Genomic DNA, 13,588 nt, shown 5'->3' on the forward strand with positions numbered 1-13,588 from the left:
GTGTCAAGCTTCCGAGAGGTGCAGAGAGGGGCGGTCGCTATCTGGCCCTAACCTCGTCCCGTCGCTTCTGCTGGCCCGAGTCACGACTGCTTTCGCCGGGTCCAGCCTCCGTGGCTGGGGCGTCGCGGGACGTTGGGCGCGTGCAGCGGACCGTCCCAGAGCCCGCCGCTCGCGCCTGACGCCTCAAGGTAAAAGCGAGGCCTGGAGCCCACCCTAGGGTCGTAATGCCCGATTGGGGAGAGGAGGTTTGTCTATCAGACAAGCAGCCAGCCTGATCCACCGACACGCGTCCTTATGTTTTGGCCCACACAGGTATGGGGGAGGATGAACTAGTTGCTAACATTAAGACTGAAAAACGTTAAGTTTAAAAGAAAAAAAAAAAAAACAACTTCACAACGTGTGTAGAAAAATCACCTGGCAGTACTGGACCCAGAATCCTGTGTGATGTCAACCACCTAGAGCTGCCCACTTTAGGTGAGACAAAGTCATGGGGTTCCCACCCATCTCCTTACCTCTGTGGTTCCTGAAGCCACGTGAGGTTTTAGCCCCTTGTGTAGAGTATGTGTTGTGGGACTAAAAAGTTGATCTTCAAGCTCAAATCAACATCTTAATCTTCCCAGAATTGTATACTATTAAAGATACCTTTGGAAACTACCTGCTCTAAAAGTCAGGTAGAAAAGAAATGAAAGATGATCATTAGCCATAGTGAGGTAGGTAGTAGGTGACCAGCAGTTTCATGAAAATGGTGAAATGGAAGCTGTGGATCACACGTGGAGGAATAAAGTGATGAAGTGGAGATGGTACCTGGAGGTAACTGAGGGGTTTTATAGAGAAGAATGTGGGAGCTAAAAGGGCAGTGTGGTACTGACATGTCCGTAGATGGGAGCCATGAGCAGCCCAAAGGTAGTGAAAGTTAACCCTTCCTGGTATAGTAGAGAAGAGTACTGCCCTTTAGAATAGCAGGACAGTCAAGTCTATACCACTCGGGCATATTCCCAAGGAATGCTCAATCATACCACAAGGGCACATGCTCAGCTATGTTCATAGCAGCATTATTTGTAATAGCCAGAACCTGGAAACAACCTAGATGCCCTTCAACTAAAGAATGGATAATTTCTCATATTTTATAGATTATTTTTTATTTTCTTTTGAATCACAAAAGGTATTGTTGATGAAGCCCAACTTTAGTATTTATTTGCTTATGCTTTCTTTTTTTCTATAGATAGGGTCTCTCTACATAGCCCAGGCTGTCCTGGAACTCACTATATAGAACAAGCTGGCCTCAAACTTGAAGAGATCTGCCTGTGTCTTGTCTCCCAAGGGACTAAAGGTGTAGTCCATCATGCCCAGATTGTTGCTTATGCTTTTTAGTGCCATCTTTAGAAATCTTTGGCTGTAGCGATTTCCCCCAAACTTTCTTCTAAAAGTTTAATAGTTTTTAGCTGTTAAATTTAAATTTTTGCTCCATTTGAATTGATTTTGTTGTGGTTCTTTGGCATGTGGAAATTCAGTTGTCCCTACACTATTCGTTGAAAAGACCATTCTTTTCCCTATTAAATAATTTCTACTCCCTTGTCAAGAATCAAAAATCAGTTAACCATAGATGTTTGATTTTATTTCTGAACTTCGTATCTCTGTGCCAGCACTAGGAAAACATGAGTCTTTTTCTGCTTGTCAGTGGATGAGCCGATAGAGGTACCTTTTACACAGTGGAAGTATGACAGCAGTAAAAAGAAGTGTGTTGTGATGTTCTCAGGAACATGGTGAATCTCAGGTAGCAGAAGCCATACTAAAAAGGTCACATAGTATGTGCCTGAAGCACAAGACATTCTGGACATGGCAAAGTAGCAGTAAATAGCAGAAGCACTAGCATCCGTCACACCAGCATCTGCCAAGTGCTAAGGTCTAGCCATGGAAAGCTTGGAAGGGCTAACTGAGGATGGAGTACCCTTCAGTCTTTATCTTATGAGTATAGATGTTTTGCCTAAATGTGTGTCTGTGCACCATATGCATGCAGAGCCCACAGAGGCCAGAAGAGAGCATCAGAACTCCTGGTACCAGTTACAGATAGTTGTGAACTGCCATGTGGGTCCTGGGATTTGAGCCCTTGTCCTCTGAAAGAATAGCTAGTGCTTTTCAACCACTGAGCCATCTCTCTAATCCTTCAGTCTTGATGGTTGTGGTAACACAACTGTGTGTATTCCTCAGCAACTCAAGAGAACTGCACAGCAAAGGCATGGTTTGACTGCATAATCTAAAGCACTGATTCTCAACCTGTGGGTTGTGATCCCTTGGGAATTGTTGAACTACCCTTTCACAGGGGTCACCTAATACCATAGGAAAAATTCAAGTATTTACATTATGATTCATAATAATAGCAAAATTACAGTTATGAAGTAACAGTGAAAATAATTTTATGGTCGAGGGCCATTGTAATATGAGGAACTATATTAAAGAATCGCAGCATTAGGAAGGTTGAGAACCGCTGATTTAAAGAGTGAGCCTTAAAGAGATACAACAAAAAGCCATGTTGCTACCCAATTCCTGCCCTTGCCATCCAGGTAACCACCTGCTTATCCTGGAGCTAATAAATCTGTTCTTTGTGTTTTGTTTGTAATACATATTTTCATTGTCATGAACAAGGAAGATGACATAGAACTTACCTTTTTGCAACTGCTTTTTTTTCCTTCTCAGCATTTTGTTTTAATTATATCTCTGGATTCATATGTAGGGTCCTCACAACATTAATGGCTTAATAATAACACCTATTTTTTACTTTTTTGTTGTAACAAACCTTGATTTAGTGCAGATTCATCTGTGTCCCCTCAGATTCAGCTCCTCCCCTGTAAGGGTGTTCATTGCGCCTCTAGAGTTGTTACTAACTGCCAGTTCAAATATGACTCTTGTGGTTCCCTAATATATCAAAGTATCCTCCTCACATCCTAGCTAGCTCTTGACTGGGGATCTGTACCATTTTAATTGATACCTAATTGCTTTCAGTTGTGTTTCCTTGATTACTAGTAAAGGTGAATTTTTTTCTTTCTTTTGCAGTGCTGGAGATAGAACCCAGGACATCATATGTGTAAGGTAGGCTATCTCCCACTGAGCTGTACTCAGCCTGAATGCCTTATATATATTTGTTTGCAACTTATTTTTTTCCTATCTGAAAATTGCTAGTTGCCTTCTTTTATCCTCCTCCCCATTTTTTTATGTATCATCTTGGTGAAGGCTTGTGCTTGATTGCTAGAGGAGCATGCCACATTACCCCCTTGCCTCTGATTATGTGGTACCTGATGTTAGGTCAACAGCATCCTCTTCAGAGTACACCCAGTCAGTCATACTTTATGATAACCTTGTTTCATTACTAAAGGGCTTGTGCTTGTGACCACCCTTGCTAAAGCTTCACCTTTCAAGTATCCTGGCTCCTACTTTCCCATCCTCCCAGAGTGTACTGCTACTTTGTACTCTGACTATCCACCTTTCAACCTCATTTCCCCTAACTGTGCTGGTGACTCCATAGTCTCATCTCCTTTACAGCCTCCTTTCTCACCTCTGCTGCCTGAGGCTGTCCTTCCCATGTCTTTGGAAATGTGTCCCAAAGCAGGGTACATTTATGTTGTTGCGCTGATTGGCTTGCCCTCCTGGACCCAAGCATTAACTTCCCTTTTACAGTCTCAGGACCTGCCTTTGCTTTCCCAGTAACACTTCTGTACCCTGCTTGGGCATACTCCACCTTACCCCAGGTCACAGCTTCATCTTTCTGACCATCCTTGCCACACTCCTGTTCTGTCTCTCATGATTGCAAGTGGGGACTTGGAAAATACTTCCCAGTGGCCCACCCTTCCATATCCTGTAGCTGCTGAGTGGTTCTTAGTTTTTCTACCCCTGGGTCCAGTGTAGCATACAGGTGGATTTCAAGGCTGTACTTCAGGAACCCTTTGATCCTGGGGCACAAATATTTCTCCTCCCCAGAGAATGTTTCAGCTGACATCTCACTTGTTTACCCAGAATTGTTTCTGAAAAACTTAAAAACATCCCAGACCCTGTGAGCTAAGGTAGTAATAGCCCTCAGGGACATTACCTTTAGCCAGGAGATGTGCTCAGGCCTGACAAAGCAGCTTGTAGGGGAAACTTGGGGTTAGACTTCAGACCTTCATTGGTATCATGGTATCCTGAGCATCTACCCTGTATCAGTGCTTTCCCACTGAGAAGGAGAATGTATCACCCCAATCACAGAGCTCACTAATGAGTCTGATGGTAATACTCTTAGCCTGTGGCTGGAAATCTGAAGGAACTACCTTGTGAAGTGTCTCTTTCTTTGTCTCTATACCTAGCCCATGTCTCTACATTGAAATGGCTGAAGTCCACAGGGTTGGCCACCTGATCCCACTGATATGCTCAGAGCTACACTTATTCCCAGGCTGCTGTGACAACTCGGTGGCCCCACCATGTCCAGGCGTCAGGCCCAGGAGCAGGCAGTGGATTCTGAGGGAGACTCATCCCTATACAGGAGAGACGAGGAGGGGACCCAGAGCTCCCACCGCATGCTGGGCTTCAGTGATGCACTGCTATCCATCATCGCCACTGTCATGGTCAGTGTTGGGCCCACCTCAAACCCACCCCTGGTTTCTGCAGCAGCGTCAGATGCCCAAGCCTTTCATGAAGGTGGGGCTGCCCAGCAATAGTCAAGAACCCATAAACCTCTGCCTCTGAGGATCCACAGCCCAAGAAGTATCTCTTGGTTATTTTTGTCTTTGTTTCTTTAGATCCTGCCTGTGACCCACACAGAGATCTCACCAGAACAGGTAACAGGAGCAGACTGGTTTGTACAGTGGGCCAGTAAGAAAACCCAACCTGGACTTGGGGAGCCAACCCCCAGATCTGCAGGCAGCAGAGCCCAAGGCAGAGTATTTATTGAGAGGGCAGGACATTTGTGTTTCCTCCTGGCAGAATATGCACTTAGAGTAGGTGGTGGTGGTGGTGGTGGTGGTGGTGGGGCTGAAGCACAGGCTTCTGCAAGGGAGACTTTATTTGTAGCTAGGTGGACAGGTAGTGATATCCTCCACTGAGAGGAAAGGAAGCATGTCTACCCATCCAAACCATCCTGTGTGGGTAGCAGAGAGCTTTTTAAAAGCATTTCCATTTATATCCAACTTTATGGGATTTTTTTTTTTTCTGAGTCAATAACATGTAGTTCTTTAGTGAAGCAACTTTGAGACTTGGACAGCACTGAGGTGCCTTTCTTGGTTTCATCCATGTGATTGGCATGCCACCATACAAGCCTCAAGGAAACAGGTTGTATGTAGCTCTACCCAGCACAACAGTGAGGTGTGATTCTAGCCGTACCCGCAAGTTGAGGTAGATCATTGAGGAGGTCCCAGAACTACTGAGGTTTTTCTTTTGAACTATAGTTACAACACTGGTGTAGTGTTTTGATAAAAATTAAACTTTCAGAAACCTGAGCATCAGACCACACTTGTGCTGTGCTTAAAGCTGTTCTGATGAGAAAGTACCTGCTAGTGGCTGGTACATGGCAACCCCAGGCTAGGCAAGGCTATGTAGTGAGAACCTGTCTCAAAAAACCTAAATAAAATTAAAAAGCATAGTGAGCAGATATGGCTTAGTGGTAGAATGTTTGCCTAGCCTACATGAATGAAGCTGTAGTTTTAATCCCTGGTACTGAAATTTTTTAATTTTGTTTATTTTTTTTTTGTTTTTGTTTTTTTGAGACAGAGTTTGGGTAGCCTTGGCTGTCCTGGACTTGCTCTGTAGCCCAGGCTGGCCTCGAACTCATAGAGATCCTCCTGGCTCTGCCCCCCGAGTGCTGGGACTAAAGGCCTGTGGTACCATACCTGGCTTCTCAATTTTTAAAAAAGAAGACTTAACTTCCAGGCCTGTGGCATTGCTTGTGATCAATAGCTGCTCTGGAGGTTGAGGCAAAAGATTTCCAAGTTCAATGCCAGTATGGGCAACTTAGACCCTGTCTGAAAATAAAAAGAGGAGGCCAAGTGTGGGAATGCACGCCTTTAATCCCAGCACTTGGGAGGCAGAGACAGGTGGATTTCTGTGAATTCGAGGCCGGACAGGACAGCCAGGACTATGTAGTGAGACCCTGTCTCAAAAACAAACCAAAAAGCTGGGCATGGTGGTGCACGCCTTTAATCCCAGCACTCTCAGAGGCAGATGGATCTCTGTTAGTTCAAAGCCAACCTGGTCTACAAAGTGAGTTTCTTTGAGTATGTTTAAAAAGCATAAAGCTCCCCTCTCATGATTTCAGAGGTAAGAGTTCTGCCTTGATTGAGGTTTTTTTGTTAGTACTCTGGTCTCTGTTCTAGCCACAACCCCTTAAGTGGTGTCTATGGAAGACCCATTATGCTTGTAATCTCATTGGGAACTGTTAGAGGTGTCCCTGTCCATGACTGTGCTGGATCTAACCTTGCTATAGCCTAGATGTCTATATCCCTCCAGATTTCACATGTTGGAATTTAAACCCCAAAGTGAATACTTTAGAAGAAAATTAATGACCTTCTAGAAGGACTGGATGCCTTTTTTGCCCTTTGTATCCCTTATGCTGTGACTGTTGAGATGCTTAGACTCTCCCTGGACAGAAGACCTGCTCACAGCCAGGATTTTTTGCCACTTGAGGTGATGGTGTCAGCCTGTGACACCCAGGGAATCTATTGCTTTAGGAAAACTACCTGCAAAAGACATCTTTGAGGGTGGAGGTGGGACAAGTGTAGTAGAAGTAAGATTAGACTGGGAACAGACATAGACTGTGTACACTTTGAGCCTGGTGACCTTCTCACTACGCATTAGGGTAAGTCTTGTTGAAATGACCACTGTTGGGTCATATGTGTTACTTTGTTCTAATAGCAATGTTCTTTTCATACAGCAATTTGACAAAAGTATACAGAAACTTCTAGCTACTAGGATTGCAGTCTACCTGATGACATTTCTGATCGTAACTGTGGCATGGGCAGCACATACCAGGTAGGGAGTCAGACCTTTAACACAAGGTCTTCATTGTCATGATTTGTTCAGGGTAGGCAAAGGAGGGACAGGAGGTTTCCATAGGCAGAGCTGGGCATGTTGGTGTTGCATTCCTGGCTGCAGATCAGCATGATCAAAGGAAATACTCTTCAGAGAATGCTTAAGGTACAGAAAAATCCACAGATCCTAGTAAAGATTTCACTGCTCTGTGTGTGGGGGGGGGTGGGGGTGGGGGGTGGGAGATGAGTCTGTATCAACTAGCCTGCCTCTGCCTCTTAAGTGCTAGGATTAAAGGCATCCAGCTCACTGTTCTTTAAAAGCACATTTAAAAGTGCAGCAAAATGTTTCATGTTACACACTTGTTCCCAGCAAGGTTATGCTGATAGATGGCCTTTCTGTTTTAAGAATTGAAAGGCTTTATCTTTTTGGTCTCCCTTGTTTATGGGTGCCTGCCTGCAACTTTAGCCAACCTTCCCTATACCAGCATCATGATTCGTTCATCAGGGGCCACACCCACTGTGAAAAACATTAACAGAAGGGTTCTGAGGCCCAGGGAGGCCCTTCATAGATCTGTTCTGCATCCTGCTTTGGGTGCTCACTTGGTCTTAGTACCAGCATGTAGGCAGCAGAACTCCTGTTTCTAGAGTTGCAGCCCCTTCTATTTGGCTTATTAAGACTTCAGCTCAAATGAGCCTGTGTCACTGACATGAGCTAGAGGTAGCTTCTAGAGAGAGAATGGCAGTTCAGCTGAGTCCAGGCCAAGAGAAGGCCATGTGCTCAGAGTTGGATGGGTGGCAGCCTGAGCCACAGTCAAAGACTATTGGGGGCAACCCTATTGTAGGGCCCAGGCATTGGAGGAAGCTTTAGGATTCTTGGCAGCCTATGCTCATGTTTCCATGAAGGATGGTACTCCATTTTGTTTTCTATTTATATTGTAGTATCTCCATACAAAACCATCTCTCTGTTAAACAACGACTTCTAACAGGTGCAGTGTATGAAATCTTTGGGGAGAAAAATGAGAAAAGAATATTTCTTTCCTTCAAAATGGATTTTAGATATAATGCCTAAAAAACAAGTGTATTGTACAATAGAACTCTAGCTCCACATGCCCAGAGGCTGTTTCTCACTCATGAGACAGGTAGCTTATAGCCACCCTGCTAGTCCTGCCCTTAGCAGGACCTCCCTGGACAGTTAAAAGTCCCCTGCCTTTGTGCAGAAGTCTTCCTCGAGGCTTTCTACGAAAAGACTGTCTGCAAAAGATTTCTGCGTGTGTGTGTGTGTGTGTGTGTGTGTGTGTGTGTGTGTGTGTGTGTGTGAAAATCAGAGGATAACTTATAGGATTTGGGTCTCTCCTCACGCCATGTGGGTCTGGGGATCAAACTCAGGTTCTCAGGCTTAAAAAGCAACCTTTACCTACTAAGTCTTATCATCAGTCCCACTAGGTAGTATCTTAAATTTGATCAAAAGTGACATCTTTAATGATACTTTAACCAGAAAATACTGTGGGAGCTGCATTTTAATTTTAATATTATTGGAGCCATATTTGAATGATGGCCCATCTTCTCTTTTTCCTAACTTTAGATTGTTCCAGGTTGTTGGGAAAATAGATGATACACTTGCCTTGCTCAACCTGGTGAGTAATTGTTTTGAAAAATGAGTTTATGTATGATTTAGCCCTACTGAAAGGTAGGACAAGATATGGGTCCCCACAACCTGGATTTTGTCCATTCCTGGAAGCTCCTCAGATGGCCCATGGAGTCCTTCTGTCCAGGACAGAGGCACAGGCTTCTTGGGTATATCTCACCCCACAACTCCTATAGATACATTGCTGCCTTCCTGGAGTGCCCCTTACCCTCTAGGCTTTCTGATGACTGTGACCTCCTTCCTTTCCTTTCACTGCAGGCCTGTATGATGACCATCACCCTTCTACCCTACACAGTGAGTAAAGATCATCTCCCTGCATACACATCTCCCTTGAGCACATCTGTGTATGGTAGTCCTCAGAAATGCAGGTTCAAGACCTGGACTGCAAATTACAAAGAGGAGAGAGTTCCAGAGAACTAGCGGTTGGTGTGAGTAGAGGAAGGAGTTTAGGGCTGCTGGAGGCAGAGGCCACTGAGAGTGTCCCCGAAGCCCCTTGCTTCCACCTGCCTCTCTCCATAATTCCCACTAGCAGACGAACAAGCATTCAAAATTCTAATATAGATTGTTGGCCAAAGTATACAAGGCTATAATGCAGATAATTCAGATCTGAGGGATTTTTATATGATAGTGGCTTTCAAGGCCTGAAGCAGTGGGTGGCATTGCTCTGTTGGAGAGCTGAGTATACCCATGCCCAGCCCCATACCATTGTCCCCACACTAGGACAGTTTTCTTCTCGGTGCCCAGTACAGAGACGGGGAAGCTCATTATACACCACCTCAGAGCCTAGTTCTGATAGCCTTTTGGGGGTCTTGTGGGGGTTCTTTTGACAGTTTTCTCTAATGGTGACGTTCCCTGATGTGCCCCTGGGCATCTTCCTGTTCTGCATGTGTGTGATTGCCATTGGATCTGTGCAGGTAAGGACACAGGATATGGATGTGTGTTTGCCATTGGGTGTGCAAGCCTGATCTACATCTCAAGTAGCCCAGTCTTACCCATAAATGCACCTGGGATGTGGCATATCCAAGGCCTCACAGTCTCAGAGTAAAATGAGAGTCTACCCTCTTCTCGACCCCAGCTTCTCAGAACATCCTAGGATAGGAGGCTATCTAGGAGGGACCCTCTTGCTCCTAACCCCTAAAAATGTGTATGTTGGCTCAAGGGTTAACTGATGCTCTGTCTACCTGCTGATGCCCTATAGCTTGTTTTATTGTTTGTTTGTTTTTACCACAGGCACTAATTGTAGGGTATGCTTTCCACTTCCCACACCTGCTGAGTCCACAGATCCAGCACTCTACACACAGGGCCCAGTCCCGGCGGCATATCCTGCGCCTAGTCCTCCGTGGCCCAGCACTGTGTTTTGTTGCAGCTGTCTTTTCACTCTTCTTCTTTCCCTTGGTGAGCACTGGGAACCTCAGAGGAAGTCTTAGCACAGTTGAAAAAAAGCAAGGACAGCTAACAGGAGAAAGAACAGGCAATGCTGAAACAATGTTTTTTTTCAGAGCAGGCTATGGGAGCCAGCTTGAGCAGGGTCATCTTAAGTACTATGAAAGTACATTGAATTTTAAACCAAAGTATCCTAAGAATTTTGAGAAATAACAAATGCTAGTTATTTTAAATGTTTGGTAACAGGCATGAACATGGTCACACATGCATACAAACAAAAAAAATAATAATTAAATGTAATTAAAATTAAATAAGTAAAAATTAGTGAATGTTTGGTTAGCATTTCAAGAACATTCCAAGTTTTAAACAGGTGGACTAATGAAAGCCTGTGAGTGCTGCAGATGCCATCCTTAAAGCCTTGTGAGGGGATAAGGTTCTAGCTGAGTGGGTGGGATCCAGGGAACCCAGAGACTTTAAAACTGGAATAGAACAGAACAGTGTATGGGAAGCATCTAGCCAAGCAAACCTTGGCTGAAGAGTCACAGATGAAGTGTCTTTTCAAGTCCATTCCCATTAATTTCTTAGTTGGAATGCTTACCTTTTGTTGTTGAGCTGTTACTATTCTTTATGTATTCTGGATACTAAATTCTCAGAAAGTACATGACTGGTATCCATTTCTTCTTTATGATAGTCCTTCCTTTTGGGATTTTGCCCTTACACACAGTTAATTTCCATAAAGGACAGTTCTCTGAATTTTCCTTTGTTGCTCCTGTTGCCCCTCTATCTGTGGCAGAAGAGTGGGACCAGACTTGAGGTGTGAGCAGCCCCCGTTCCCAAGGAAACACCCTGACCTGTTATTTTTTCCTGCAGTCATATGTGCTGATGGTGACTGTCATCTTCCTCCCTCATATCAGCAAGGCTACCGCCTGGTGCAAAGACAAGCTCATGGGTAGGTGACCATGCACAGCACTGCAATAAGCATGTTGGAAGGTTCCACCGGATTTCAGGCTACTCCCAAGGACCACTGAGTGGGAACAAGGCATCAATGTGTGATGCCTTCTGGGCTCAGCCCAGTTCTGGTGGTGGGTTTACTGGGCCCTGGCTGCTTCCTGCCCCTTAAACATCTCTACATCATTTCCCCTCTTGGCCTGTATATTCCTGGCCCCTTGGAGAAGACGGCAGTGATAGCCACACTGGCCTGACAGTCTCTAACCTAGGCTAGTTCCTTCTCCTGGCATGTCCACAGGCCACAGGGAGTCTCCAGCTCACAATGTGGAGCCCTTCAGTATTGATCTGCATGCGCCCCTCAGCAAAGAACGGGTGGAAGCTTTCAGTGACGGTGTCTATGCCATCGTGGCCACACTCCTCATCCTGGACATCTGGTAAGGACCCTAATTCTGCTGCTTTGGCCCATCTTCCAGGTGGTAGTATGTCCTTGAGTGTTTTGTCCTTAGGAACTCCAGAAAAGTGTTACTCAGTACTAGCTTCCCCTTGGGTACTTGCAGATTTATGTAGGCCCCCTTCCCTAAAGGTCTCCCATCCGTTGCTCTCAACCTGAAAGCACAGGTGCTAGGCTACCTTGTGTTCTCTATCCCAGAAGTATTCAGGCAGCTCCCTCAGACCTTATCCACTTCCATACTTACTAGGACTGGCTCTTGTATATGGCCTAGCTCTGATACAATACTGTTGGAGCTCTAGTTGCGTGCTCACTTTTATTTCCAAGTGTCTCCTCTACCTCCACCCACCCACCCCCCTTTTTTAAAAGCCCCTTGCTCTCCTCTGGCCTATGTTTCCTCAGTCATATTCCATTGCATACTTATTTTATTAAATACGTTACAACTCTGGTTTTATATTCTGTATCTGACACTGATTCTCCTGATACTTTTGAGTAGGTTTTTCTACTATAATTTGTGAATTCTTATAAGCTAGAAGTAAATATTCATTAGTACCTGATTTCCTGAGTTCTTAGATTTAAAGAATATTCCAGAACAATCTCCTTTTGCTTCCATTCTGCGGCCAGGGCTGAAGGACTCAGCTAAGAAGCCATGGTTGGGGCAGGAAATCAAAGCCAAGAGAAGGCTGCCACTTCCTGCCTGGAGTCTTACTTCATATGACAGCCCTCAGGCTCTTGCCTGCCCCCACCCTATGTCCCTCTTTCTGGCTGATTTGGAGAAAGCAGTGGGTACTGGGGTGTCCTGACGTTCATGTCCAGGTGATGGGTTCCCATTCCTAGACTCTATGCTCCAACACAGCCTGCAAGATTCAGGATAGCTGTGGGGGCTCTCTTTCATAGGTATCCTACCCTCAGAAGGCTGGCCCTGGCCAATGAACCAGAACTATCTGTCAATTCCTGGCTGTCAGATAGAGCACCAGTTGGCAGAGAATATACAGGACTGGTTAAATTTGCATTTTGAGTGAAGAGTAACTGTTTAGTATGCAAAATATATGTAAGTAGCACATAGGGAACATTTGTGTGCTAAGATCATGTTATTAATCTCAAATTCATTTATGATGCTTGGTAGACCCCTCTGGTCCTGCCATCTTTGGGAGGCTATTACATATGTCATCTGTTCATACTTCCCAGTGAGGACAACGTTCCGGATCCCAAGGATGTGCAAGAGAAATTCAGTGGCAGCCTTGTGACTGCCCTGGGTGCATATGGGCCACAATTCCTGGCATACTTCGGCTCCTTTGCTACAGTGGGTCTGCTCTGGTTTGCCCATCATTCACTCTTCCTGCATGTCCGGAAGGCTACACAGACCATGGGGCTATTCAACATACTGTCACTGGCCTTTGTGGGTGGCCTCCCTCTGGCCTACCAGCAGACCTCAGCTTTTGCCCGACAGCCCCGCGATGAGCTTGAGCGTGTGCGTGTCAGCTGTGCCATCATCTTCTTGGCCAGCATCTTCCAGTTTGCCATCTGGACTGCAGCCCTGCTACACCAGACAGAAACACTGCAGCCAGCTGTGCAGTTTGGTGGGCAGGAGCATGCTTTCATGTTTGCCAAGCTTGCACTGTACCCCTGTGCCAGCCTGCTGGCCTTTGCTGCCACCTGCCTGCTGAGCCGGTTCAGCACAGCCATCTTCCACCTCATGCAGATTGCAGTGCCCTTTGCCTTCCTGCTGCTCCGTCTCCTTGTACGCCTTGCCCTGGCAGGCCTTCACGTCCTATGGGAACTCCGGCCAGAGCACCTTCAACCAGACCAGGGTGAACCTGAGGCACAGTCTCAGCTTTTGCCTGCCCCCTGCTAATGCCAAGGAAGCTACACCTGCCCATCCCAGGCATACTGTAAGGGGTCCTATGGAGATGGCTCAGTAGAAGTTTATTGTGACTCTGGGGCTATGGTTTTATTGGCCTGGATATTGTGTACATTGTGAAATGTCAAGATCTATTTCAAGAGTATGAACATTGTTCACATTTTGCAATGAGAGATTTCATGGGAACTAATTTTATTACTTTTACCTATTTATTTTCCTCTTCACTCCCTGTCCCCAACACTGCTAGGGGAATTTACCTGTCTGACTAACCTGAGTAAGATGCTAGGGGCTGTCACAGAGGTCTTGTTTGAGGC

The 13,588-nt window shown here is 45.5% G+C and overlaps 1 protein-coding gene across 18 annotated transcripts; it reads left to right on the forward strand.

Annotated features, from left to right (window-relative positions):
• Nucleotides 1–5: 5 nt before the first annotated feature.
• Tmem175 (transmembrane protein 175) lies at nt 6–13,464 on the forward strand. 18 transcript variants are annotated; one of them, XM_052735767.1, is made up of 14 exons: nt 9–188; nt 313–474; nt 1,223–1,330; nt 3,052–3,087; nt 4,335–4,665; nt 4,767–4,805; nt 6,893–6,990; nt 8,572–8,623; nt 8,893–8,928; nt 9,465–9,548; nt 9,865–10,029; nt 10,888–10,966; nt 11,264–11,399; nt 12,602–13,464. In XM_052735767.1, the coding sequence occupies exons 5-14, from the start codon at nt 4,354–4,356 to the stop codon at nt 13,266–13,268; spliced, it is 1,668 nt and encodes a 555-aa protein (XP_052591727.1). In that variant the 5' UTR covers nt 9–188; nt 313–474; nt 1,223–1,330; nt 3,052–3,087; nt 4,335–4,353; the 3' UTR covers nt 13,269–13,464. The 18 variants fall into 18 exon arrangements, with proteins under 18 accessions (XP_052591738.1, XP_052591733.1, XP_052591735.1 ...); XM_052735778.1 differs by lacking the exon at nt 1,223–1,330 and having other exon boundaries at nt 6–188; nt 4,421–4,592; XM_052735773.1 differs by lacking the exon at nt 313–474 and having other exon boundaries at nt 6–188; nt 4,335–4,592.
• The last annotated feature ends 124 nt before the right edge of the window (nt 13,465–13,588 follow it).

This window comes from Peromyscus californicus, unplaced genomic scaffold (assembly GCF_007827085.1).
Source record: "Peromyscus californicus insignis strain IS unplaced genomic scaffold, ASM782708v3 Scaffold_13__1_contigs__length_99412109, whole genome shotgun sequence".
Classification (NCBI taxonomy): domain Eukaryota; kingdom Metazoa; phylum Chordata; class Mammalia; order Rodentia; family Cricetidae; genus Peromyscus; species Peromyscus californicus.

Coding starts and splice junctions, on each gene's coding strand:
- Tmem175 (XM_052735767.1), top strand. CDS start 4,354: ATGGCTGAAGTCCACAGGGTTGGCCACCTGATCCCACTGATATGCTCA. Junction 8,624..8,892: donor CACTTGCCTTGCTCAACCTG/GTGAGTAATTGT, acceptor CTTTCACTGCAG/GCCTGTATGATGACCATCAC. Junction 11,400..12,601: donor CTCCTCATCCTGGACATCTG/GTAAGGACCCTA, acceptor CATACTTCCCAG/TGAGGACAACGTTCCGGATC.